Raw genomic sequence first — 27,781 nt, forward strand, 5'->3', positions numbered from 1 at the left:
TTCTGTCAATATGTTTCACTTTATTTAAGATCCACGTATCACACGTAGCTATATAAAAAAAAAAATGTTTTACATAAATTAAGATTATTGATTATTAATTATTGTTTGTGTGTAGGGAACCTCAACAAATTGAGTCCAAAGAATTACCTATAGAAATGAAAGTAAAACACCCTGAAAGTTATTGTATACTAACATGCACATCCCCTATGCACAGTAGTAATATCATTTCTCCTATTTGCTTTATGGTACACCTGACAGCTTAAAACACTACTATTGTTACTTAGCAAGGTCTACCATCCTATTGCTTTAACTTTGTCACTGATCTTCAGTCACCACCTGTAGAAGGCTTAAATTAAACCTATCAGAGATTTATATCAATGTCAAAAGATTCATTGATTCATTCCCATTCTGTGTAGAAGTATGTTTTTTTCTTCAGTTATTGCAATTCAACTCAAATTTGCATGACATTGATTTTCAAAATAATTTTATTAATCTGTACATGCAAATCACTGCTTAAATACAAAACTTTTTAACAATCAAGTAGTGTGCAATAAAATAGTCTTGGGGGGAAAATACTATCAAAGTCAGAAAATAATTAATAATCAATAATTAAATACCACAGAATTGTAATATATTTAGTAGTCTCGTATAATGAGGATGATTAGTGTCTCCAAACATGGTCTATATATGAAGTTACAATTTCAATTAGAACTGGATCCTTCTGTAGCTTATCAGAAACAAAAACAAAAACAAAGCCTGAACATACTAATAAAAGCAAATATACCTTGGAGGTTGTGTGATTGCAAGCTTGTCCAAAACAAGGGATAGTCTAATAGTAAAAGAGTACTTAATACTCTTCCATGATAAAACTCCTAAAAATAAATTGTAAAATAACTTTAGCAAGAGGCAGATCTAATTTCCAATGACACAAATGAAAATAAATGTTTCCAACTGTTCGGCATTATAGCTGCCAAACCACATCTGAAGTATTACACCAGGTTTAATATCAGAACTCAGAATTTGTATATTTACACATTTGGTTCAAAAGTGCTTGAGGTCTGCATTTATTATGAAGTCACAGGAGTGTTATGAAAGTTTTCAATGTTTTTCTCCCTTCTTCCTTTGGTTGGGTAACATCCTATGTATTGAAGCTAGCGTCATAAGCTGGTGGAGGTTCTGTAAAAAAAAAAAAATCAAATCAAATTAATCATCAGGCAACATTGAATAATCAATGAAATATAAAAATAATAATAATAGAAATGCTACATTTTAAATTATAAAAATTTAAAAACTAAGACCTGTTTCACATTGAGATTTTATATGACGTGATCCACAGACTTAATCGCACCATATAACTAATAAACATACAACTATTCAAATGTTTCAATGCAATGATGTTCCCATACCATGTGGATATGCTGAACTCTTATAGTTTGGGGGCAAGCTTGCTGAAGAGGACATTTGATTCATGTTTGTGTCTTGAGGGCTGGAGGATGAACTCGACGGCAGTGCTGATATGCCATTCTGTCTATGTCTGAAGCTGAGTCCAGGAGCGTAGCTGAATGCATTAGGGGACACTGCAGCCTGGGAACCGGACTCAGTCTGTGGACTCTTTGTCAATTCCCCGTTGTAGAACGCCACACCTGAGAGTTCAGGGTACAGATCCGCTGGAGGTGCACTGGGGGACGCTACGTAGCAGCTACGAGGCCTAGGCTTGGGTGCAGGTTTTGGGGTTGTGCGTGGTGGCAGACTGGTAAGGGCTGTTTCAGCGGGAGCAGCAGCAGGAGAAGGGGCAGGGGTGGGGTTATTGCGTGGGGCTGGCATGGGTGGAACCGTCCGGGAGGAGGAAGGCAGAGTGGGATCCACTGCGACATTTCCAATGTAGATTGGAAGAGTTAATGACACCTCTGGGTATTTCAAATAGACCTGAAAAAGCAGAAACAAACATGCAAATGACATTTATTGAGAGGAAGGAAGCAGGAAATACCACATGTATTTTGCATGAACATATGATAAGGTGCATCTCTCTGATATGCATGTTGCCAGTGATAATGTACAGCCAGCTATTAACTGCTCACCAGCGGAGAGCATTTAATAGCCTTACATTACATCATGTTAACGTAATATGCGTAACAAAAACTCACCTGAATGTAGTAGCAGATATGGATGAGGTTTCCATCAGTCAGGGAGGACTGATGAAGAGTTGGCACAATGATCTGCTCTTTCCATGCAGTTTTATTTCCACCCTTAACTCCAGGTCCTTCAACCTCCGCTACAGCCCGCAAGTCATATGTCGGCTTCTTTGTATTATACGTCACTTTCTGAAACGAAAAGATGAGCAATATACTATCATATCATGATACTGACCACAGATGAATCTGCATATTCAACCACAACCATTGATAAACCCATATCAGTCAACAACTAATCTGTCAGAGGAGGCAAGGGAGGCACAGCCTACCCAAAATTTAATGTTCATTTAAAATTCCCAGTCATTCATATAATTTTATGTCTCAGAATGTAAATTTCTTGTTTGCAATTTCACTATTATAACACCATAAAATATCACTGAAGTCAGAACCACCACTGCTCTTCACCGAACATGCCTAAACTGAAAACTGCTAAGGTTAGTCTGAGGGGATAAAGAAGGGGATGGGAGGCAAATCCATAGCCAATCACCATTTCACTTTAAGTAGTTAGAGTGTTGAGGAAAAAAATACACAGCAGAGGAAGCTAGCGTCCCTTGGTTTATCAACCAATCATTGTAGAAACGTAAATTACGTTATATTAGTTTGATAATGAGCCAACTACCTTATTTATGGACAGAAGAGATACTAAATATTTGATCGGCAACAAATTTACCAAGATACCATTCGAACATCAGCAACAAATTAATAATAATAATAATAACTTGTTACATTTATATAGCGCTTTTTCTGAGAAAGTCCTCACTTCAATTAATGTGCCTCTGTGCCTCCTCCATTTCAAAATCCACGAGCCGCCACTGCTAATATGAATAATGGGCAGACATACAGTACACTACCGGTCAAAAGTTTGGGATAAGATTTTTTTATGTTTCTGAATCGCTTATACTACTCAACAAGACTGCACATATTTTATCAAAAAAACAGAACAAGATTTTTTTATTTTATAAAGTCATTTATTTTTGCGAATGGCAAAGCTTAATTTTTACCGGTCTTCAGTGTCACATGATCCTTCAGAAATTATTCTAATATGATTCCAATATCAAGAAACTATTACTTATTAATCGCAATTAATCAAAATGATTAATATTAATTATTAACAGTTGCGCTGCTTAATATTTAGGATTTTTTTATCAAGATAAGTTAAAAATAACAGCATTTTTTAACAGTGCAAATTTTAATAAATGTAATGCATCTATGCTGAATAAAAGTACTAATTTCTTTTTTTTTTTTAACTGACCCCAAACTTGTGAACATCCCCCTGTAATAATACTGAGCACTGCTTTTACACACTATATTGAATTGAGCTCATTGAAAACATTTAGTGTGAAATATAATCTAATGCAGAAGAGAGTTTAAATATGTTTTGCCTTGTTTATTGTTATAATAGGATTCATAATCCAGCTCACTTGCAGTCTATGACAGCACAACACAATCAACAAGCAGTTAGTGTCATCTTACCTGCATTAGACTGGCAACCACATGGCCTGTTGACTTCTCAGATTTGTTTTCAATCTCAGCGGACACTTTAATGATCTGTCCAGCGATATATCCCCGCATGTCACTCTCAGCGTTTAGCACCACTGTCCCATTCTTCACAAGCATGTATGAGAAATTCTTGGTTACAGAAGATGAGCTAGGTTCCTGCAAAAAGCAAACAGTAACGTAAATCACTGGCACTGAATAACAGAGCATAAATCATGAAGCATACAAGTAATCAAATTTGTGGTTGTTTTCTTTGGAGGTCTGTGTTGCACACATACCTGTATACCAGGTACTTCATTCAGGTTGACTGTGTACAACATAGAGAATGGCTTCTCTATCTTGTAGTCTTTCGCAAAACGAGGAGTCTCTATGAAAGCCCGAACTCTGTATATAATCCGTCCATAAGGCCCTTCAAATGATGCTGGAGCAGCAGCTACAAAAGAACAATGAATTCATTTGAATGCAAAGTTTGGGCTATTTGCATTACAATAATATTCTTTTCAAGCAAAAGATTTAAAAGGGTGCATTATGCTTTAAGCTCGAATATTTTTAGCAAAAGGCTAAACCCACAGAAGCCAACGCTACAGCATGACAAGGCACGTTTCTCGAAGAATGCTATTGTTCTTTTAGGTGGAGCTGAAAAGTCTCAGATAAAAGAGGAACAGCAGATGGAGGTTTCAAATAGCAGCCGAGCAGTTCCACACGCTAGATGGGCTAGCGGGTGTCCTGGCTTCGCATTGAAGACTGAATAATCCTATTTAACCTCTAGCTCTAACAATTGACAGGCATTATCAGAATCCACAAGTTACATCATAATGAGCACCAGTATTCTGTGAAATATGTATCTGCTCTTAGCTAGAAAGGGTGGGACTGTACTGGAAATACTTGTAAAAAAATCACCTCATGAAAACATCATGGATAAAGTCTCTTCCTGCTTTAGTGACTTTGCTGATCACAAACAAAATCAGCTTGTTTTGTTTAATTTACACCACTGTTCAAAAGTTTTGGAGGATTGTTTGCGGAGGGGGAGGTGGTTTGTTTGTTTTTAGAAAGCAATGTAATATTGGGTTGATGTTTAATACTAATAAATATTTTGACTTTTGCATTCAATTGTGCAATAGTGACAGTAAAGACATTTAGTGTGTTGCAAAAGATTTCTACTTCTATTAAAAATGCAGTTCTTTTAAACTTTCTATTCATCAAAGAATCCTAAAATAAATGATCACAGTTTTCACAAAAAATAATAAGCAGCACATCTGTTTTCGAATTTAATAATAAGAAATGTTTCTTGAGCAGCAAACTGTCATATTAGAATGATTTCTGAAGGATCATGTGATACTGAAGACTGGAATAATGGCTGCTGAAAATTCAGACTTGCGATCACAAATAAATTACATTTGAAAATATATTAACAGTTATGTAAAATATTAATTTTACAACATTACCGTTTTTACTGCATTTCTTTTAAAAACATTAAAAAAACGTACAGACCCCAAATTGTCAATGGTCCATCCACGTATAGGACAAAAACGTATTCCTATATTGGAACTGAAAACGTATTCCTATATTGGGCAACTCACATTTATTATGTCATGATTATTTAGTTATACAAAGTTTAGGGGGTTTTTTAGGTTTTGTTTTTCTGTTGCCGAGGATCAGCATAAACAGTGGTTCAATTGACGAACCTTGAAGGAATGCAGGGCGACAGGTCAGTTCAATTACATAAAAGTGTGTCATACCTGGCAAGAGAAACTTGAAGGGAAAACTGTGCTCGCCCTCTTTCAGAGTGCCTGGGAAACAGATGGGGGAGAATCAGTAAGGAATTTGAACAAGCATCCTGCCATTTCATGTGCGAGTGAGACAATGACCCCTGTACCTTTGTCTGCTATTGAGACTGAGCTGCTGAAGTACTGCTCCTCCTCTGTCCAGTCGGTGTCATTTGATTTGCTGGTCACTCCACAGAAGCCCTGGCAGTTCACTTTGATTGCTGATTAGGAAATAAAGACATAGGTCAGGCAAAAAAAATATGCCTACATTGATTCTAATTCTAATACTGTATGCTGAAAATGACATTTCAGTTGACAAGAAATAATCAGTGCATGAGGTTATGTTGAATGGTAACAGCCATTTAAAGGAATATGTCATGGGTGTCAGTAAATGACGACTGGAATTGTCTGGCACCAAGATGAGAGGCTTTTTCCTTTAACTTAATTTGACCTCCCTATGCCCTTCACTTTTGACAGCAGAATGTTGCATTAACACATTCAGATTGCCATGGTAACGGACAAGAACACATTAAGCATACACAGTCAACAGGGGAGGTCTAGAACATACAAAGCATTGAGGTTAGCTAATTTATTTACTTCTCACTTCCCGAGAAATGTTTTGCAACCTTCAAATCAATTCTACGTGGAGAAAATACATCTTGCATGCCGAAATTAGCAGCAGGGCTAAGTAGACATGTATTGCAATTTAATTTCTTTTGTACATGGAAAAATTGACCATGTAACTATTTTTTATTACTTTTATAAAAAAACGCATCAGTTCAGTAAACACAGATACATAGAATTCCTATTTTCCCATAATAGCCTGTATAAAAACAACACAAGCTTTTAATTTTTTACAGATTATGATGAATTAAACATTTTGAATAGATTACTGAAAATGTAAATTCTACTTAAAATAGTGAGAAAACATACATAATCTGAAAAATATCAATGTGCAAAAAAACAAACAAATCTGTAATCATCATATATATATATATATATATATATATATATATATACACACACACACATATTATATACATACCTGTGTATATATATATATACATACAGTAGTCAACATTTGATGTGGATCAAAACCTTTCATCAAAATTATACATTAAATTTGATCCACTTCAAATGGGGTGTGTGCACATACATATAAAGTGCCTGTTCATCTCTATATGTATGCCAGAGGTTGGGGACTAGCCTTTCTAGATTAGCTCTTTGTTACAGATTGTTTTTTTATGTACATTGAAATTTTTCAGATTATGTATGTTTTCTCACTATGTTTTTCTCTCTCTCTCTCTCTCTCTCTCTGACACACATTGAAGGCTAGTAAGCAGAGATGTTACCACAGATACAAGCAACCAAGGGAAATATCTCTCTCTCTCTCTCTCACACACACATTGAGTGCTAGTAAGCAGAGATGTTACCACAGATACACAAGCAACCAAGGGAAATCTCTCTCTCTCTCTCACGCACGCACGCACACGCGCACACACGCGCACACACACACACACACAGAGAGTGCTAGTAAGCAGAGATGTTACCACAGATACACAAGCAACCAAGGGAAATATCATGTCAGAAGAGACTCTAGAAAGAAACAACATTTGGAATCTCGAGATTTCAATCGGACTTAATTTAAAAAGAACGAGTGGTAGGCTACTAAACTAACATTCAAGAACTGATGTGGGTGGAAAAATTATGTCCAACTATAAAAAAAAAAAAGCATCATTAAAAATGGCATTCCTCGGGTCAAAAAAAAAATCTAAACAATAAACACTCAAACAGTTATCGTTTCAAACACTGACGGCTGACTTCACTTCTCCATGAGGTTGTAATGGAGACTGTGTGCGATTGTTATTCGTGTCGTCCTTGATCCGGAATGTGAACGAACCAGTCCGGTGAGTATTCTTTATCAACATCTCAGCTCAAACAACAGACCAGCCCCAAACCACTGACAAAACCACATGACTTCTAGCTCTGCATAACTGATACTGTTACTTTAGGTATGAATTTATATTTGTCATTGTTATTATATTTGGATGATCATCTGATCTGACTGTACTCTGACGCATGTTCGGTCTTATCACATTTGCCCAGTCCACAGCAGTTCTCAAAAACAATGCACTTTTAATCATACTTCCTTGTTCACATTGATTTTTTATTTATTTACACAGGAAGAAATTATAGGCTGACAATTTCAAATATATCGAGATATTTCAGCTTGATCCCATGCTTGGCTAAGGCCCAAAGTAAGTAAGTCAAACAGTAGTTGCATTTTCTTTATTGGCAACAGATTTCGTTAGTGACTTTCATGTTAGTTTTATGGGTGTATAAACAAGTCAGTGCTGTACTGTATCTGCATAATGCAAATGAAAAACACATTCAATACATGCGCACTATGCTTTTGGAACTGTACAGCAAGTAACAAAGCCTTATACTTTATCAGATAGCTATATTTATTTATACTACGTGTGCTATTCTGCACATATACTACATAGTAATTCTTCTGTAGTGTAATTGTATGAGTGTTATTTTTTATTATTCACTGTTTTGTCAATGCAATTCTAACAGTAGAGACATGCGAGTAGTATACTATAAAGTCTTCAGTACTTTTAATGCAGAGCTGAATGTGGTGTGCAAATATCAATACAATACAATGATCAATATAATACAAACATTTACAAGACAGGACAGGGTTTGGTGGGTATTACCGCCCCTTGTCCTGTCCTTTAAGTGTTTTTATAAGTGGAAACCTACAATCGGATTTGTCATTTCTCTTAATGACAACAACAATTATATTTTTTTGATAATAAAGATTTATGGCTTGACAAGCGCAAATGTCAGTCTAAGTCTGGGCAGAACATATAGAAGTGTCTTTTTCCAAACTTCAATTTATTTTGATTTAGCATAGTCTAGTCTTTAAAGCTTATTTTACATAAAAATCTTAAATTTCTTCACATATAGCCTATCAGGAAATCAGAGCAGATTTATACTCTCCTAATAAAATAGCATATTTAATAAGCAATATTGAATATGTTAGGCTTGGCCGTGTCAGGATATCAGACCTTAACATGAACAGGTGTACTTAAAACAGGTGGTGGGTGAAAAGATGCATTATTTACCAGTCTGACCAGTAGGCCTACTGCAGCAAACTGCATTTATAGCCTACTGAGTCCAGATTTGAAAATCTGCTTTGTTGAACAATTTAAAGGATGTTAAAAGATCTGAATGATTTGACACGCTTTAAAAGGCTTAAGACATAAATAGCCTATGCAAATGGCTTGTTCGGAAAAACAATAAACACCGCAAAGTAGCTTCCCATGCGTTACAACCATACGTTTTTATAGCCTACACTAGTCCTAACTTTTACTTAAATACAGGTCTTCATGTGTAATTTTCCCAGTCACTGTTTCAAAATACTGATATCCGAAACTGCGATTTGTTCACCTGGCACGTTTTCGAGATCACATAAATCGAGATTACACATAAGCGTGTTTATAAACATTATTGCCAATGTCCTTATGAACACTCTGTTTCTGTTTTTACGGGAATTTAGGAAAACGAATCCAATAGAAACGAAAGCGGTTAGAGATTTAGGCACCATGTTGGTATGTCAATAAAACATCCGAAACAAGTTTCGCTCGAGTCGACGCCAGTTTCAGTCCTCGATGCGCGAAGACAAAATACCAACCATGAACGTCAGAGCGTCTATGAAAACAACCAGTGGGCTAACATTTACGTCTGATACACAAGTAGGATAAAATGTAAACTTTAAAGTGTAAACCTGTTAAGAAACTTTTTTTAAATCCAGTAAAAACACAAAGGGTGACTGCGGTGTGCGATCATTGCTTTACCTACCTTTACATGGTATGGGCTGTGCAATTGATATTTTCAGAGTTCCAGAGATGGATTCGCCGGGACTATACGCCGTTTTGTTGTTATTAAGAGTTATTTCGAATTCCTGAAGCTTTCCCATTCTGTTCTCTATCCACCACCGTGAACAGGTGGGTGAGCGATTCACAATGAATAAAGGAAATGCTTTACCTGTTGCCGTCGACGTCACACACCTGATGTAGTGACGTCACTCGGAGTCATGCGGTTCTCACCAAAAAACATAAAAAAAGCCATAGGCCTACAAAAAAACAAAAACAAACAAACAAAAAACACAGCCATTCTCCTGCAATGACACTGGATGTTTCTGTGGATATTTCTAGAACACTGGACAAAATTAGGCTATAGTATCCTAGACGTTGTTTGGAATTCTTAAACTCAATAAAAAAAAAGATTATGATTATGATTCCACTCTTAAACCTTTAGTCAAGCCTAGGCTAGCCTTAAAGGTCTATTTAAAAAAAAACGAATCTATTTGTTGACCAAAGTTGTTCCAGTAGCGTGGGGGAACAGATCTCAGATGTGTACGTTTTTGGAATAACACAGTGATATAGAATGGGAAGATTTTCAAAACCTATTCCATTTTTTTTATTTTTTTATTTATCTTTAAACTTGTATAAGCAAAAAAAAAAATCTTTACAGTCACTCATGAGTACGCCTAAGCTATACGCCTTTTTTATTTTCAAGAAAGATCTTTGTTAAATCTTGTCATCAATATATATTGGATTTTATACTTATTTAGTTTCAGTCACATGCTCTACAAGTCAAAATTATTTCTTGATTAATCAATTGTATTAATACTCCCATTATAAAGATACAGCTGAATAAGAGTTTCAAAGCTGCTTAGCATGTTTTGAAGACTTAGTCTTGCACAATGCATAGTCATTTATGTTCATGTCTTAAAACATATTTAATGCATTTCAGTTCAGTGTTGTTAGCAGAAAAGTCATTGCATAAACGATTTATCCTTACACATCATTATTTGTTTTAAATTCATGTGCTATCATAATCTTTAATCAAAACAATTTCCTCTCCTCCTTGCAGCAACTTCTCTTCTCTGTTTACTGGCGCAAGGGTTGGGCAACCTGTTACTCACATCACATGCATCTCAGTAATAGAAATCACAACCATCCAATCAATTCAGATGGACAAAAGCTACCCTATATCCTACATTTCACTTGGATTTACGTCAATATGAATATATATGGTCACAAATCTGTTTAATGGCAACTTTAAAATGCCCTGACAGTAAAAATTACATTTCTGTTTACACTTTGACTTAATGTTTCTGATTCAATTTAGTTTTCAGCATTGCGTTTAACCCCTATTACCCTAAGAGAACTCCTGAATGCTTTAATAAAATTACGTGATCCAAAAAAGTATATTAGGGGGTCCAGGCAGCAGTTGATTCCTGCCAATATATAGCATGCATAATATGCTGTTTCCAACTGCAACAGAACCCTGCATCTCTTTGGGTGATACTTTTTCATGACTACTCCAAGGGTCCGAACAACATTGAGAGGAAGAAAGCAAAGGCCAAATATGACCAGACATATCCCTATCATCCTCAAGGATTTAGTCTTGACCGATTGGCCCTGAACAGAATTTATGTTGATGCGGGATACTGAGCTCGCAAGGCGACTGTAGCAGAACACTGATATAGTTAAGGGTAAAATACACCAAAAGAAAAAAATCACAAAGTTAATAACAAAGTAAGCATCTGTCAGTGTTGTCTGATGAATAGTAAGACACTGCCCATGATTTTCCTCAGTGGTTACAGGAAGCAGCCACCCATAGACAACGCCAATTATTATCAGAAAACACCAAATCCCAGCACACAGCTTCTTCACGAAAGTCTTCCTTTTCATCAACGAGGAGCGGTTGAAGTGAACCACGGTCATGTAGCGATGAACGCTAATAAGTGTGAGGAAGATCACACTCCCATTGAAGTGGACGTTGAGCACGGCAATCTTCAGCTGGCAGGCGAAATTCCCAAAAACCCAGTTGCTATCCATGGCGAAGTGCGCTGCCATCAGTGGGGTTAGTGGAGTAATGATGGCGTCAGATAGAGCTAGATTGAACTGCAGAACGGCTCCAGAGTCCCATTTGTGAATGCGACAGGTGAAAACCCACAGGCTGAATCCGTTGAGCAGGAGGCCCAGCAGATAGACGAGACAGAGGATCACAGCCAGAGACATGTGCTGAGCCTCAGGAGAACATGTGTCCTTGAGGCTCGCATTGCTGCTGTTCACTAAACTGACATAGTCTGAGGTGTTCATCTTAGAAGAATGCCACTGTGTAGGGAAAAAATACTGTTATTTTGATCAAATTTTGATTTAGGTACACTGTAAAAAAAAATTGCTGCGATTATTTATCACAACTTAAAATCCAAAATTGTTTCAACTTTAAAAAGTATGTGTTCAAGCTTGACTTAAAATATTAAGTTTAGTTAACTTTAGTTTAGTTTGGTTAAGTTGGATATTTAAGTTATCTCAACAAATTTTAACTAATTGCAGCCACATTTTTTACAGTGTAGGGGTGAATTCAGGTTGATTGGGACACTTTTTTTCCAAGTCATCTCAATGGCAAAAAGTGTCCAAATCTCCCTGAATTTGTCCTATCTATTGCAAATAAATAAACTTGGAGAATTTCACACAAATGCCCTGGCCATTCAAATATATTTCTATAGTGAATACTAATCATCACCAAAGCACATTACAATTTTGTTAAATGTGTTAAAAAGCACACAACACTCTCTAAATGTTATATTTACCTATAGCTGTCATGTAATGTTGAATGATTATATGAATGTAATGCGTTTTAATAAAGAGGTACTGCTCACAATTTTATTAGGCTACTATACATATATGTGAGCTTGCTAACTATATATATAGGCTATATTAGGGCTGTCAAAAGATTAATCGCATCCAAAATAAAAGTTTGTGTTTACATAATATGTGTGTGTACTGTGTATAATTATTTATATATATAAAAACACACACAATCATGTATATATTTAAGAAAAATTGGTTATATTTATGTATAAAATATTTATATATAATATAAATTATATAAATGTATATACAGTATATAAATGCAATTATTCCTTAAATATATATATGAATGTGTGTGTATTTATACATAATAATTCTACACAGTATACACACATATATTATGTAAACACAAACTTGTATTTTGGATGTGATTAATCACGATTAATCTTTTGACAGCCCTAATATATATATATTCTCTGAAAAGAACAGCTACAAAGAACTTACCAGATCATGCAAAACTCCCCTCAAAAATCATTAGGAATACGTCAATTGAACAGAGAGTTTATTAAATGAAAGGAAATGACTTTACTTAAACATTTCGGTATCACTGTGCGTGACAAAAAGGAACCGAGACAGGATTTCCTTTAGTCAGCAGTCATTAACCCAAAACTCCACCTTGTCACTCTAAGTTAAAAATCAACACTTCAAATATCTAACATGTCAATGAAGAAAAAAAACAAACCGATAATTAAAATCCTATAAGCTTTACTTAATCATTGGCCATCACAATCATTCACTTCAAAAAAAACTATAAGCAAAAATATTCAATTTGCATTCATTTACATCAAATATAAGCATAAATATGAAATTCCCCTGCAGTTTTTTAAAGATCTGATTTTCAAAACAAATTGTATACATAATGCATATTTTTTAGTATCATCAATGTTTGTAATTAAGAGCAAGAAAAGCAGTTTCCTTGCTATCTGAGGAGCTGTTCTTGCTAACATGAGGTCAGTCTTACAAAGATTAATCATGCCTTGTTTCAAGTCTTATGCCAATTCTACTAAGAGAGATATGAACATGTTGTGTGAACTTCTGAGAACTGAAACAATATATAATTGGATCTAGACAGCTGTTGACTCCAGCCACAATCCATGACACATAATATGCAGTCTCCAATTTTAAAAGTAGACTGCATTTGTGGGAGAAGAATTTCTTGACCACAATACCCACACTGCGCACCACATTCACAGGCATGAAATAAGCAACAAATATTGCCAAACAAACAGCCACCATTTTACGTGACTTGTTCTTAATAGTTTGTACATTGTTATGGCTAGTGTCGAGAAAGGACATCGAGCGCACCAGGAGACTGTAGCAGATTGCCGAAACAATGAATGCTAGAAGTAATACAGGAACGAGGAAAGTGAAGTTTACAATTAAATACTTGTCAATATATTGTCCTTGGTGAATGCTGAGGCATAAAGTGTGATTGTTCACTGTGCTCGTGTCTACAATAGCGGCGAATGAAGCTCCCATAATCAATACAAAAAGCCAAACTCCAACACAGAGTTTCTGGACAAAGTCCTTTCGCTTCATGTAGGAGTCTCGATTGTAGCGCACCACGACCACATAACGGTGAATGCTAATAAGAGTGAGAAACAGAATACTGCTGTAAATGTGAAAGGTTATTAAAGCTATTTTAAGCCGACAGAGAGCTTTTCCAAAAATCCAATTAGCAGAATGATAATATACTGCCATAAATGGTCCCATAGGACATATTATGACATCACTGACAGCTAGATGAAATTGAAGAACTGTGCCGGACTTCCACACTGGTGTCTTGCATGTGAACACCCACAGACTGAAGACATTGAGCAGGAATCCCACCAAGAAGGTCAGACAAATGAGCACAGGGATGGAGATATGCTGGGACGTTATGGGACAAAGGCTGCTGATGTCACCACTGGTGGCGTTCCTTAAAGAGATGGAGGATAACTCTGTGTTGTTCATCTGTAAGAAACCAGGCATTATTAATATCATTATTATTTATTATGGTTACAATAAAGAAATATAACAGATGAAATGTAGGTTAGATGGGGTAAGACAACTTGAATTAGTTGAACATAATATGACCACAGATGCTATTGACTTTTCATTTGAATATCAACATTTGTATGATTTATTTATGTCCATTTCTATGTATATTAATAGGTGATTTGTGGACACAGTTATTCATTTACATTTGTATCAGCAATTATTATGTCAAATTCTTTTCTTTTTTTTTGTTATCATTTAATTATTACAATTAATGCAGTCACTGTTCATCATAACCTTTAACCATTTGAGTGGATTTATTTAAATACATAATCTATTGCTATTATAACATTTTCAATTTAGGTCTGCATATAATTATTTTATATCACAAAATTGTCAAAAAGCATAAATTTACAAATATTTGATTTAGTTTTTACATTAATGACAACTTTAAAAAAGTTTTAATTTCTAAGCATATAAAATAGTAAAATAGCAACTATAGCACCGAAATAGCACTATAAGATAGATATAGAAGATACAGATCCCTGGTCTTCACCATAATATTTATTTCATCATAAAAATTTCAGGTTATCTGAGGTTAACAGATTTGAATATTAACATTTTTAAATGGCTTCTCAATAGATCACTAATTTTTTGAACAAAAACCTCCGCACATAGTAACCTAGAATGCTGTCTAACACTTAATGGACGTTCTGCCAAGTCTTCGTCATCAGTTAGGAACCTGGGTGTGCTCTTTGATACCAATCTTTCATTTCATCTGTAAAACCACATGCTTCCATCTTAAAAATATATCTAAATTACGCCATATTTTCTCAATGCCAAATGCAAAACAGTTAGGTCATGCGTTCATAACCTCATGGCTAGATTTTTGTAATGCTCTACTGGGGGTTGCCCTGCACGCTTAATAAACACACTCCAGCTGGTCAAAAACGCAGAAGCTATAGTTCTTACCAGAACCAGGAAGTGTGACCATGTTAGCCCGGTTCTGTCAACACTCCCTATGAAACGTATACATTTTAAATATCTTTATTTAAGTTTTAAAATCTTGCTGATTACTTACAAAGCACTAAATGGTTTAGCTCCCCATACTTGAGTGAGCTCTTAACGCATTATAGTCCTTCTCGTCTATAGCAATCTCAAAATTCTGGCAAGTTGATAATACCTAGAATATCAAAATCAACTGTAGACAATCAACTGTAATTGTGTGTGGCAGTAGATCCATTTCCTATTTAGCACCTAAACTTTGAAACAGTCTTCCTAGCATTGTTTGAGAAGCTAAAAACACATCTCTTTAACCTGGCATACACATATAACATTATCAAGTTCTATTATTCAAATCAGTTAAATGACTGTTAGGCTGCATAAACTAGGTCAGCCGGAACCGGGAACACTTCCTATAGCACCCTATGTACTTGCTACATCATAAGAAGAATGGCATCTACGCTAATATTAGTCTCTCTGTTTAGCCGGATCCTGGCCATATCCAGATCAGATGGTGGACTTGCGCCTAGACACAACCACAACGCATCCCTGAAGTGTCAGTAGAGATTATGTTAACTAGACTCTCCCCTGTGAATGTCTCATTGACCAGTGGCACTGATCCTCAACAAACTCCTGAATGTTCCGATCCAATCTGGCCTGTAATGCTGCCTGAATCAGAATCATACACTGTTCGTTCGTTGGCCAGAGGAGTCTGTCCCCCCGACTTAGTCTGTTTTATCCCAAGGTTTTTATATATATATATATGTTACAAAAAAAAGTCTTACAATGTCATATACATTTGCATTGATTCAAGAACACATTATCAAATTGTGTTACCTTTGAGTCCATCAGAGAGAAGCCTGGATATCTTGATGGCTACAATAATAGTTTAGACTTCTGCAAGGCATTATATATGCCAAGTGAAGACTTCCTGTAAAATGTGATCATAGTGACCAAAGTGTTTCCGATACTATCTTTAATTTTGGTGTCACAGTTTGCAAGGTTGGTGTATGCAAACTTGACTTTTCAACTGCAAAAGCATAACTTGTTAAGAGCATGCAGTAAAAGTGAGAAACAGACGATAATATATAATTAGATCATCTGACAGTGTTAGCTGGTATGAATCACACAATGAAGATGAATAAAGTAAACCGTCTTTAATGATAAAAGCTCAGGAGATAAAAGAGATAACACCAAACTAACACAACATAGTACTAACGAGCAGGGACAGAACATTTAGGAGAACACAGGGTTAAAATACATGGAACAAAAAAAGGGAACCAATGAGCTAAAGATTTATAGTTATCTCCCCTTGAATGTCTACCCCAGGTGCTCCTTGTTTCCTTGTTAGGCTTGTTACTCTCAGTGTGTATATACTGTATATATATATATGTTATGCTGTTACACTGCTGCTGTAGGTTATTGCTGCTGCTGCAGAGCAAGTACGGGACTTGTTACTGCCAATACATACACAACAAGCTGCTGAGAGCAAGTAAGACATGCTGCTGCTGTACAATACTGCATACATGAATTACCCGTAGCAGATCTATACAGGTGGAGCTGGGGAAAGTGCGTTGCAAATGCTGACCGAGTATTTGAATGTTGAGCAGCGAGCTCATTGGCTACTGATACAGCAGGAACCAATCAGCTGTGCCCTATAGAGAATGATGAGATTGCAAACAGATTGAGTTAAGGACTATCAGCCTGCACTATCTCTAGAGTTTCATGACAGAACTGTGTATATATAACTCAGTGTTTCCTATGTTTGTTTTATTAAGTTTTGTTAATAAATGTACACCACCTTGCGCAGAAATCCTTCTCTCCCTGGTTTTCTGTGCTCACAGCGCATTACAGATAACAGCATATGAAGACATTGAGCGGAACACTGTCAGACTCAGAGTCCACGTAACATGCCTTGAGCAGCTGTAACATTTGATGAATAATGAATAATGAAATGAGGCAGCATTGGTGCTGTGAGGCAAGTATGATGTTGTCTAAACTGACAGAACAGGGACGTGCAACTGCACCACCAGGAACTGATTCTGCCCATCTGAGACTTGCAAGCTACACTCAGCAACAGCAACTGCTTAAAAATATATATATTTTCAAACGTCTGAAACCACATTGAAAGTATCTTTCTTTCTTTTTTGACTTCTAAACATCTAGAGTTGTGTTTTTATTTTCTAATTAGTTAAAATAAAATAAAAACATTATGATGTTTAAGAGATTCTGTTAAAGATTAAATGCTAACTGGTCTTCTGTTGAAGAGCCATTCCTTTGACAGTAAAACAGTAAAATAAAATAAAAAAGAGGAAGAGTTCGTCATCTCTGTGTGCTTGGTGTCTTCTCGGTTTCAAATGTGGACAGGCCTTCCTTTTATATAATTTCTCAATTCCTTTTTACTCTGTACACAAGACACTAAACCACTAAACATTGTAGTGGTCAAAGGGAAGATTTTAAATATCGTTGTGGTTATTCTTTCAAATGGGGAAACTCCATACACTTATTTCCACCAGCTGATGACCAGGAAAATCAGATTACATGCCATCATGATATTTTTTGACATGATACACAATTGACAGCAATTGACGATGGCATGAATGAATCAAAAGCCCAACTATGACAGCATGAGGGGGATTGAAGAGATTACAGCGGTGCATCGGTCAGTATAAACCTAAACAAAACTGGACCATCACAAGACAGAAGGCCATTCACTGAGCCGAGCTCTGATGGCAAGACACTAGATGGAGACAGCAGCACAGAACATTGGATAAAACAAGGTTCCTGGTTCATGATGTTGACAAAAAATATATATATGTTTTACTGTTTTTAGGAATAAAATGTTAAATAAATCAGGAGACTGTTATATGAACAAACCCCTCTAAAAAAAAACTTTAGAATATAGATAGGAATAAAACTTTTAATGTAAGTGCTACTGAAAAGGAGATGTTTCTGCCTGAGAAAAAAACTTATTTTGAGGAAAACGCCTTTAAAGATAAGATATAAGACTGTATAAACCTCCATGACACTTCCAGGTCTTGAAATAACATTTTTCCATATCATCTGGTTTTCTGATACCACTGGACAGTGTTTTCCCAATTTAATAGCCATGCTATTTTAATATTAGTCTAACAGCCATGATAAAAGTGACAATGGAAAATTTACCGATCCTTAGAAAATAAATTAAAGCAAACAAAAACATTCAAACTGTGAGCTCTACGTAAACAAACAAGTGTATTGCATGCATGACAGAGATTGTATACAGTATATAAGTCAGTATATAAGTCATTGAGGGTTCTTTTATTCACTTATTTAGTTGTGAGTGCGAGACAGCAGTGGGTCTCCAAAGAGAAAGCATCAAATATCAAAAGTCTCAAATTGTAAATTTGTCTAACCAATTATTTTATTTACACAAGGGTTTGTCACACTGACTCAATCCAAAGCAAATGATATTCAACCATGAGATGCTTTACATAAGACAAGACTCAATTTTCTTAAAAGAGCACACAAAATTGCAAATTGGAAAATGCTTTAAAATGACCTTTATAAAAGCGGGAAACAAGAAAAACAACTAAACTAAGTCATATAACCAGCACAGTTCCATGTTACACATGTTTAGGTCAGTCTTTTGCCATTAGATGAGTCATCTACCTCCATTGCTGCTCTCTAGTGGCTGGAGCGTCCAGTCTCTGTCAGACAGGGGTTGTGGGGGTGGAAGGGGTGGGAGGCACAGTAACAGGGTGAAGGCCTAAATCCAGAGAGGGGGCTTCCTCTGGTTCAGGGGGGCTTTTCTTCGAAGCCTCAAGCTTCTCCTTCCACAGGGTGTACAGTTCTTTCACTGACTCACTGCTCTGTAATAACATGAATTAAGATTCAGTTACTATAAGATTTCTGAACAAGAGAGGAACAGAGAGAGACCGTTTATCATTTGTGAACCAGTGTTGTTATTGTTAACTATAACTAAAAACTATTAAAAAGTAATTTAAATAAAGCTGAAATAAAATGAAATATAAATATAAGATGAAAAATTAAATAAAAAACTTAAATGAAAATTAGAAAGCTTATCTTGGCAGCTTATTTAAATAAATTAAAGCTGAAGTACTACATTTACTAAAATTAAAGCTAAATAGAAATACTTAAACAAAAAATATACAAAAAGCACATAACAATATTACTAAAATAAACTCAAATTTAAATAAAAGTTGAAAATATAAAAACGAAAGCTAATTCAAGATATTAATTAATACTATATAGTAAATAAAATAAATCATACTGTGAACAGAAGTGGATGAGGTGCCACCTAGTGACCTTTAAACATTAAAACAAACTTGGCCTTGTTTACTTTCTAATGCATGTCCCTAGTCTTATGAATGATTCATCAGTGCATGTTGTTCCAAAGAAAAAAAGACAAGTTTTTGTAATCTTTAATCAAAATGAAATTATTTTCCTTTTCTGCTGATGTGAGTAAATCCATGCAGAGCAGAAGACTGTTGGGGAATGTTAAGCCCATTAGCTATTTATTGACTTAGCAAACTCACATTCAGTCTGTTTCCTTTAAAATACCTGTTTTGGCGGTTCAAGTGTCTTTATTAAGGTTTCCATGTAGGACGCCAGCACCTTCTGATGGAGATGGTTCAGCAAGCGAAGACTGTGTCTGTGAACGTTCTCCTTGCTGCAAAAGAGAGCGATAAGCTCAAATATACTTGAATTGTTGTAAACTGAGCCACAGTATTAACATGATTTTTTTTCAATTAATGAATATTTTACATTTACATTTATTCATTTAGCTGACGCTTTTATCCAAAGCGACTTACAATTGCTATATATGTCAGAGGTCGCACGCCTCTGGAGCAACTAGGGGTTAAATGTCTTGCTCAGGGACACATTGGTGTCTCACAGTGGATTCAAACCCGGGTCTCTCACACCATAGGCATGTGTCTTATCCATTGCGCCATCAACACCCCATTACAATCAAACCCTGAAGAAGTTGCACTATATAATGTGATTAAAAAAGATAATAGACCTGGAGAAAGATGTGAGGAGGAAGTTGTCAAAGACAGCAGTGCAGAACTCCTCTGATCCAAATTCATCAGAGAGCAGAGTTAGATGACCAGTGAGAAGATGGAGGAAGATGTCTCCAAACGCCATGTCGTTATAGGTATCCACTGCACGAAACACACACACACACACACACACGCACACACACACACACGCACGCACGCACGCACACGCACACGCACACACACACAGAGATCAGTATTTGTGCAGCATTGCCATCATGATTATCCATTAATCCAATGTATCTGACAGGGGTCTCACCCAGTCCAGGCAGAAGCCGTTGTAAAGCATTTTTATTCCTCTGCTTAGCGATATGAAGCGCATAATAAAGACCGATCTCACATGCCACCCTGTTTTCCTGTATATACCTAGACAAAGCAAAAAGACAGAAAGAATTAAGCACTTGCTGAATATATTGTGTTGAGGAGTGACATGAGATGGTGCAGATACCTGGAGAAGGTTTCAGGCAGGGTGGTGGGGTACGTGAGAGAGGTCTTCTCCTCACTTGGTAGTTTCTGTTCCACAGTGAAAGTGTAGTCATCCACCACTATTGACATCATAGCAGGCAGAAAGCGTGTTACCACCTCCAAATCCTGATGGCGAACAAGACCAGCCTTGTTTAATTGTGCAAACCCATTAGTACAAATTGTACAAATCCACAAACATAAGACTTGTTTTTTTTTAATTGAAGAATGCAGAGAGTTGACTAGACACGACCACAACGCATCCATGAAGTGTCAGCTGAGATTATGTCAACTAGACTCTCCCCTGTGAAGGTCTCATTGACCAGTGGCACTGATCCTCAACAAACTCATCTCCATACCGGCGAGATGACTCCGATCTTCAACCAGATGGGAACTGGATAAATATTCTGAATGTTCCGATCCAATCTGTTTTACGTGTTTAACGTGATCAACCCAGTTATTTTTGTATGTTCAACTCTGGAAGTATTCCTTCATTCAAAAAACTTAATTTGATCTAAGACTGGAGATTGCACAGGAAAGTAAAGTGAGTGAGTGAAAGCAATTGGGACATTGATTAATTTGTATAATCTTTACTCTTAATTTGATGTCGTGCTACAGACCTAATTTAAATATTATGCAAAAACAGAAATCCGATCGGTTATCCAGATACAGAGGCTACTTTAATATGAACAAATGTAAACGCACCGTGTCCTGATTGGCTAATAACCTTATCTGCTTGATCGGATCATGGTGATCGCATGTTAATGCCAGAGGAGAACTGTCCCCCTGAATGACCCTGGGTTCTCCCAAGTTTTTTTTCTCAATTCTGTCACCTGAAGGAGTTTTGGTTCCTTGCCACTGTCGCCTCTGGCTTGCTTAGTTGGGGACACTTATTAATATTCAACAATCTTATTGATCTGCCTGCATTGACACCATTATATGAGAACTGAACTGAGCTGGACGATGACATCACTGTTTTCTCCAGAGCAGCTTTATAGATAAATTAACTAAAATAATAACTTTATTTTAATAAATAAAAACGAATAACTTAAGCAGGACTTTTATACTATTTTCTTCTAGATTTGCGGTACAGCCAAAACAAACTGTTTCATTATTTTCCTGTTATCACTGTAAAGCTGCCTTTAAACAATCTGTATTGTAAAAAGCGCTATGTAAATAAAGGTGACTTGACTTGATCATACCATTCGGGGCTCTTTGAAAACCTGGCTGTCAATCATGTCCCAGGCGCCCTGGCCAAGAGAAAGCATCCGCAGCAGGAGGAGAAGTTCAGGGCTGTCCTGTACATAAACACAGATTGTTTGGTTATGTGCTTTTCTCAATTTTGTTCTTTTTTTAAATATTAATTTATTTTTATTTCAGTTTAGGCAACTTTAAATTATTTTAGTTAGTTGGCAAGGGAACATTTCCAAACTTAAAGGGGTCATGACATGAGAAACCAAATTTGCCTTGATCTTTTGGTATATAAGAGGTCTTTGTACCATTAAAAGGTCCTGCAAGTTTCATAGCTTAAGACATCCTCCCCATTATAAACGAATCATTTATTTAATCAAGCTCTAAATACAGCTCGTTCTGGATCCATGGTAAGAAGTGACGTCACGGTACGAAGTGACGTACCAGCGTTTGCATATAGACCGCCTCCAGCACAAGACAACTACGCTTTAAGCGCAAGACAACTACGCTCATTTCGTATCGTTGTCGCGCCCGCGCGCTGTGCGCCCTTACAAGTGTTCAGTCGACGGACAGCGAGTGGGTCTGTGTACAGGGAAATTACGATGCCACGCAGATGTGCTGTTCCTGGCTGTGGACAAACAACATCTTTGAATACGCTGCGAAAGATCCAGTCGTCAGGGAAAAATGGATGCACTTTATTTTTTGCGGACGTCCCAGTCACGGCAGTGTTAGTTTAAGCGTTTGTTCTATACATTTGAAGGATGACTGTTTTGAGAACAAATCCCAAAATGATGCTGCCTTTGCCAGAAAACTGTTGCTCAAAGATAAGTCCGTGCCGACTATTCTGGGCTCAACAACGACGACGCAAACTGTAAGTAATGTACTTAAAACTTTAAACTACTTTTTAAATACGCCGAATCCGCAAATGTTCTGGCTGGAGGTGTTAATAATTGATGCATAGGCACTGACGTTAGCCAATCATAACAGTGGGCGTTAACACTGAACTCTTAAAGGGGAAACACCCCCAAAACAGACTGTTTGAATCAGAGGATGAGAAACAGGGTGGGAAAAGGTCATAAATCACTCCATTTTAAAAGTTTTTGTAAAAAAAACTATAGTAATACTATAATTGCACCTAAGGGAACATAATAATAAAAAAATAAAAAAAACATGTCATGACCCCTTTAATTTAAGAGAGACGGCGTTAAATGACCAATTTAAAGAGCTCTTAATTGTCTCTGTCATATTGTCATATCCTCATGCAATGCGCAGAGGTATGGAAATATGAAATGTTGAGAGGCAGGTAGGACCAAAATTCGGTCCAAATGCAATGATTGGACAAACATATTTTGGCCCAGAGAATTCCACAGAAGATATACAGTATGTACCGTTTTTAATATGTAGACCACTTCTATTATTGCTATCAGGATGTGGAGAGATTTTCAACCAGTATAACAAAACGTGTTAATAAAAAACATTGCCTACCCTACCTTTAACAAAAACAACACTGTAGTACACTATTAGCGATGAAAAGGCATAGACAGCTATTTTTGCAGCTGAACTTCCCTTTTAGTTTAAATAAATCACGCAGCGTGATTTACAAAGAGTTGAGGTAGTCAATCTACTGGTATTTGCACCACTATTAATGCCCAAAAAAAGTCTGTCTTAACCTTTTTTGTACTTCACATGGCTGCAATTGTTGCGAACATTCGATAGGCGCTTTTATGGGTTTGCGGTTTCAAACCAATTAGCCATGTTTAGTAAATCAGGTCATAAATCAGTACAAACAAAAGATGCCTGTAGACCTAAAATCAACAATGGAGTTGGAGTTCTTACCCTGGGCAGAGCGTCCTGGCTCAATAGCTCCTGAAGGTTCTTCACGGTGCTCAACACTAGAGTGTTACAGGCAAATGGATCACAGAGGATCATCGACAGGTCACTGTGAGAAACAGAGCCAGGGAGTGTTACATTTTCACGGTTTTATGGCTTTATTGTATGCTGTATCTGAATGAATATTTGAATCTCGTACCCTAACACTTGTTCCTGCCCTTTCTTCACACCATCCAGGAAGCCTTGCAACTCACGAGCCCGTTTAGCATCCACAAACTTTTCCCTGATGCAGGCATCCAAACACCAAGAAAACTACAAAAGGATAAGAGCAAACATAAATATAGAATGTGTTTGGGTGCAGACCATTTGAAAGAGGTCACCCCTATGGTACATGATCACAAATTGCAATAGTTCAAAAGAGTTTTTGAATGTTTATAAATATACATATTTTAATCATAGGCTAAACAATAAAAAGATGCTGATTGCTGGTCTGACTTCCAGAAAGTGTTGAGATTCTGTAACTGTTTTTGTAACAGATATTTAGGCAATTTTGTACAACCTTGTGAAATGGAAGGACCCTACAAATAATATATATGCTCAATAATCATGATGTTGCAGTTGAAAGGGTGTGCTGTAAATTACAGATGGGAAACTGGTTCCACACCTTGTGACAGGGGTCGACTGAGCAGATCTCACTGATGTCGAGGTCATGAAGTGACATGAGCAGCTCAGCACGCAGGGTGCAGTAGTGCACGTTTCGTGTGCGCAGGAACAGCGTCCGCAGGAACTGTAGTACCATATCGTAGAGCTTCACGTTCTTCCCAATCATCTGAGTCAGCTTCAGCACCACCTAATGAAAAATCAGTTTCATTGTTGACAAAGATGCAACAAGAGGACAGTGTTTGTTTGTTGTTCCACTGCAAACGTAATCACCATAACCCAAGTTTGCACAAAAAAAAATATATATATTTTAAAAAAATTAAACATATATAAAAATAAAGAAAAAATAAAGCTAAAATTATATAAAGAAAAAAATTATAAGTAAGCATCTTAAAATAACATTGACACAACAACATTACATTACCATAAAATGAACACTAAATTACCATGACACTGAAGTATGTCAGAATTATCAGAACACAAGATTAATGTTAAAGAAATGTTATGAAAGAAATGATAACATTGATACAATATATATTTTATAACTTATATTCACATACAAAATTAACCTTAAAATGTCTTAAATGTTTAATTTTTATTTTTTGGAATGCATAGTATTGTCATGTTTTAATGTTTTAGAATTTCAGGGGTGGTGGGGGGGTGGGGGGGGCATTACATTAATTCTAACACCATTTTCAAATTAAATAAGATTCATTATCCAAATGGCCAAAATTAGTTTGAAAATTTTAATAGCTTAAGGGAGGAAAAAAAACACCTGGCACTTACCTCACCCTGTCGCCGTGTTTTGGGTGAAGGACTGAAAAAGTTGTGAAGGATGGAGAGGTCGTTGCTAAAAAGAGCCGTCTCCTTCTCCACAATATACTGTTTCAAGAGCGGAGACACCTCGTCCCCGAAAAGAGCCTGATTGTCCTGCCAAATCTGCCGTTTCACCTCCACAGCACAGACTTTGTACAGCTCTTTATCGGCCATAACCTGCTTCAGCTTCTTCTCAGGCACCTGCATGAGCATTCAGACAGAAACTTGATTGTCAAATTATTATCAAATTATAAACTTTACACAAAGGATTGGGGAAAAAAACGATTGCACACCTAAAGCTGAAAAGATAAGCTTCGAAATGAGTCTGTATGCTGAAATATCTTGAAATGTATCTGTTACTTGAGTACCAGAGAGTAATAGGTCAAAGTACAGAACATTTATACCTTTGGCAGATGTTTTAGCACTTGCATGACAACGGGCTGTATGGACGGCATCTTCACCAATGGGAAGCTTTTCTCAAGAAGTTCTTCCAGCTTTACGTATCTGTGTGAATTTAGGGGATCCATTAGTATGATTTAAGATCCGCTGCGCAAAGGAATGGATTGAAATCAAACCTTTCCATTCACCTGTCCTCCTCCTTGCCCTCGGCAATGGTGGCAACGCGCTCCATCAGCTTATCTCGAAGCTCATCAAACACTGACTGATGAAACTCCAGCCGCGGAGTCCCGTGAAGATCCAGGAAAGGCAATGCAGACTGTAGGGTTGGTAACAATATGCCATTTTCCGCCTGTAAATGATAATGCAGTTATAATATAACACATTATAGATAAATAAGTGTTACTAGTACTTATTTTTTTATTACTAGTAAGGAACCAAATAGTCAGTAGTATCAGTTTCAAAGTCACTATTAACTATTCATGAAATACTACTTATTCTTTTCAGTAGTGACCAGTATCTATTAAAATTTGATATATTACATAGATACTAGTACTTATTATTTTGCAGCTAGTCACTATCCCAACAGCGACAGATAAGTATTTTATTGTTACTGGTCTCATTCAAATGTTTGCCATTGTAAACTTGAATGCGTGTAATGTAACGTTAAAATGTAAAGAATACTTTTTTTTTTAAAGTAGGCTACTTATTACGTATTTATAATAGGCTATACTTAAAATAATATATTTAAGTGCAAAAAGAAGATTTTTTTTTGACACTTAATTACAAAGCAATAGCAATTTGTTGAACGTTAGTGACTTTTTTTACCCACTTAAGTATGACTTAAGTACATTTTTATGTAATTATAAGTTCATATTTACCTATATTCTCTTTGAAATATGGTTAAAATGTACTGCTTAATACACGGGACAAATTAATTTTCATGTATTTAAATATATTTGTAATTGCACATTTGTAATGAAGAATTAGTACATTTAAAATATATTAACTTCAAATGTAATTATATTAAATTATATTAAATAACATACAGTTCAAATTGTAATCACTTTAAATGTGCTTTAGTGTGTTATTCAACACATCAAAAAAGGGTAACGTTACTCCTTTAAAACAGAACAAAAACTTAAAAACATAATGATTTAGAATCAGTACTTGTAATGTGACATTCTAAGAAAGCACCAGCACACTTTAAAAGTGTGTTAGAAACAGTCATTAAAGTGTGCACTTTTTAGATACACTTAAATGGCTTTTTATTTAATTAATATTATATTTTCTGCACATTTTTATGTACTTTTAAGATTTGAAGTACACTACAAGTGCCCATTCAATTTTAATTAAGCGCCCTTCTTTTTCACAAGGGTGTTCACTAGGTTGTGGTACTTATTCCATATTGGATTACTTACTAGTAATTAAAAGTAGTCCTAGTACTATAATAGATATTAGTTAGTCAGCGCAACTGGATAACTGTTAAATCGGCTTGTCACAGGCTGTTTGTCATATGACAATTCAAACTGAAAGCGACGCCAGAAACTAGATCCCTCCCATTATAATCAATAAAGATGACTGTTGCATGCGAGCGAAGTGCTTATGTCTAATGGAATAGATGTGAACACTGTGAATATTTTAGAGACACAGAACCTGACCTGAAACTGGTCGATGGCTTTCAGAGGTTCTGTACAGTTAGTGAGAGTTTCTTTCAGATCTTCTCCATTGGATATTCCCAGCTCAGGTAACCCTGCGAACATTTTGAGACGCTCTCTCTATTTTAACTCTCCACTATGAAAAACGAAAGAAATTCATTGACAACAGAAATACGACTTATTTTGGCTAGATTTGCATTGTTCGTTGTTTTCTGTATTCGCACACTTCCTAACTGTGCAACGTCATCAGTTGCAACGTCAACAGACTCTTGTTCCTGATGCATCGTAAAAGGTTCCGCCGTAGAAAGGTTCCTAGCTGGGCTTTAGGTGTCACATTTAGTTTGTACGACTTTAAGCCTCTGTGATTTAAATGTTTTCTTCGTGAAAAAAGGTCAACATAACCTTTGCAATGATAGCATTTTAATTAACAGCAAAAGTGTAATGCGTAAACATGACAGTTTAAAAATTATAATTTAAAAATAAAATACTAAATAAAAATTCATACAACCTTTCATAATCGTTGGACACTCCTCTGTTCAG

The 27,781-nt window shown here is 36.2% G+C and overlaps 3 protein-coding genes across 3 annotated transcripts; all 3 read right to left on the bottom strand.

Moving 5' to 3' along the window:
• Positions 1–2: 2 nt before the first annotated feature.
• On the bottom strand, positions 3–9,557 carry arrdc1a (arrestin domain containing 1a). Its single transcript, XM_079606062.1, has 8 exons — positions 9,323–9,557; positions 5,566–5,676; positions 5,429–5,479; positions 3,968–4,122; positions 3,666–3,848; positions 2,145–2,321; positions 1,407–1,926; positions 3–1,176 (listed from the first exon to the last, which is right to left on the bottom strand). Exons 1-8 carry the CDS (start codon positions 9,438–9,440, stop codon positions 1,139–1,141), a joined length of 1,353 nt encoding a protein of 450 aa, XP_079462188.1. The 5' UTR covers positions 9,441–9,557; the 3' UTR covers positions 3–1,138.
• A 406-nt stretch (positions 9,558–9,963) lies between these two features.
• LOC306994993 (P2Y purinoceptor 4-like) lies at positions 9,964–12,747 on the bottom strand. Its single transcript, XM_079606065.1, has 2 exons — positions 12,634–12,747; positions 9,964–11,649 (listed from the first exon to the last, which is right to left on the bottom strand). Exon 2 carries the CDS (start codon positions 11,632–11,634, stop codon positions 10,654–10,656), a length of 981 nt encoding a protein of 326 aa, XP_079462191.1. The 5' UTR covers positions 11,635–11,649; positions 12,634–12,747; the 3' UTR covers positions 9,964–10,653.
• Positions 12,748–14,006: 1,259 nt separating this feature from the next.
• nelfb (negative elongation factor complex member B) lies at positions 14,007–27,528 on the bottom strand. The gene is made up of 14 exons (XM_079606061.1): positions 27,245–27,528; positions 25,775–25,935; positions 25,592–25,691; positions 25,158–25,388; positions 24,376–24,561; positions 23,911–24,023; positions 23,718–23,820; positions 21,893–21,988; positions 20,677–20,819; positions 20,488–20,594; positions 20,192–20,333; positions 19,732–19,840; positions 18,820–19,019; positions 14,007–14,142 (listed from the first exon to the last, which is right to left on the bottom strand). The coding sequence occupies exons 1-13, from the start codon at positions 27,344–27,346 to the stop codon at positions 18,861–18,863; spliced, it is 1,752 nt and encodes a 583-aa protein (XP_079462187.1). The 5' UTR covers positions 27,347–27,528; the 3' UTR covers positions 14,007–14,142; positions 18,820–18,860.
• Positions 27,529–27,781: the final 253 nt, after the last annotated feature.

This window comes from Phoxinus phoxinus (genome assembly GCF_949152265.1).
Source record: "Phoxinus phoxinus genome assembly, chromosome: 3".
Classification (NCBI taxonomy): Eukaryota; Metazoa; Chordata; class Actinopteri; order Cypriniformes; family Leuciscidae; genus Phoxinus; species Phoxinus phoxinus.

Coding starts and splice junctions, on each gene's coding strand:
- arrdc1a (XM_079606062.1), bottom strand. CDS start 9,440: ATGGGAAAGCTTCAGGAATTCGAAATAACTCTTAATAACAACAAAACG. Junction 3,849..3,967: donor ATGAAGTACCTGGTATACAG/GTATGTGTGCAA, acceptor TGCTTTTTGCAG/GAACCTAGCTCATCTTCTGT. Junction 2,322..3,665: donor TGGTTGCCAGTCTAATGCAG/GTAAGATGACAC, acceptor TTTTCGTTTCAG/AAAGTGACGTATAATACAAA.
- LOC306994993 (XM_079606065.1), bottom strand. CDS start 11,634: ATGAACACCTCAGACTATGTCAGTTTAGTGAACAGCAGCAATGCGAGC.
- nelfb (XM_079606061.1), bottom strand. CDS start 27,346: ATGTTCGCAGGGTTACCTGAGCTGGGAATATCCAATGGAGAAGATCTG. Junction 25,692..25,774: donor GAGGGCAAGGAGGAGGACAG/GTGAATGGAAAG, acceptor AAATTCACACAG/ATACGTAAAGCTGGAAGAAC. Junction 23,821..23,910: donor GGGCAGGAACAAGTGTTAGG/GTACGAGATTCA, acceptor TGTTTCTCACAG/TGACCTGTCGATGATCCTCT.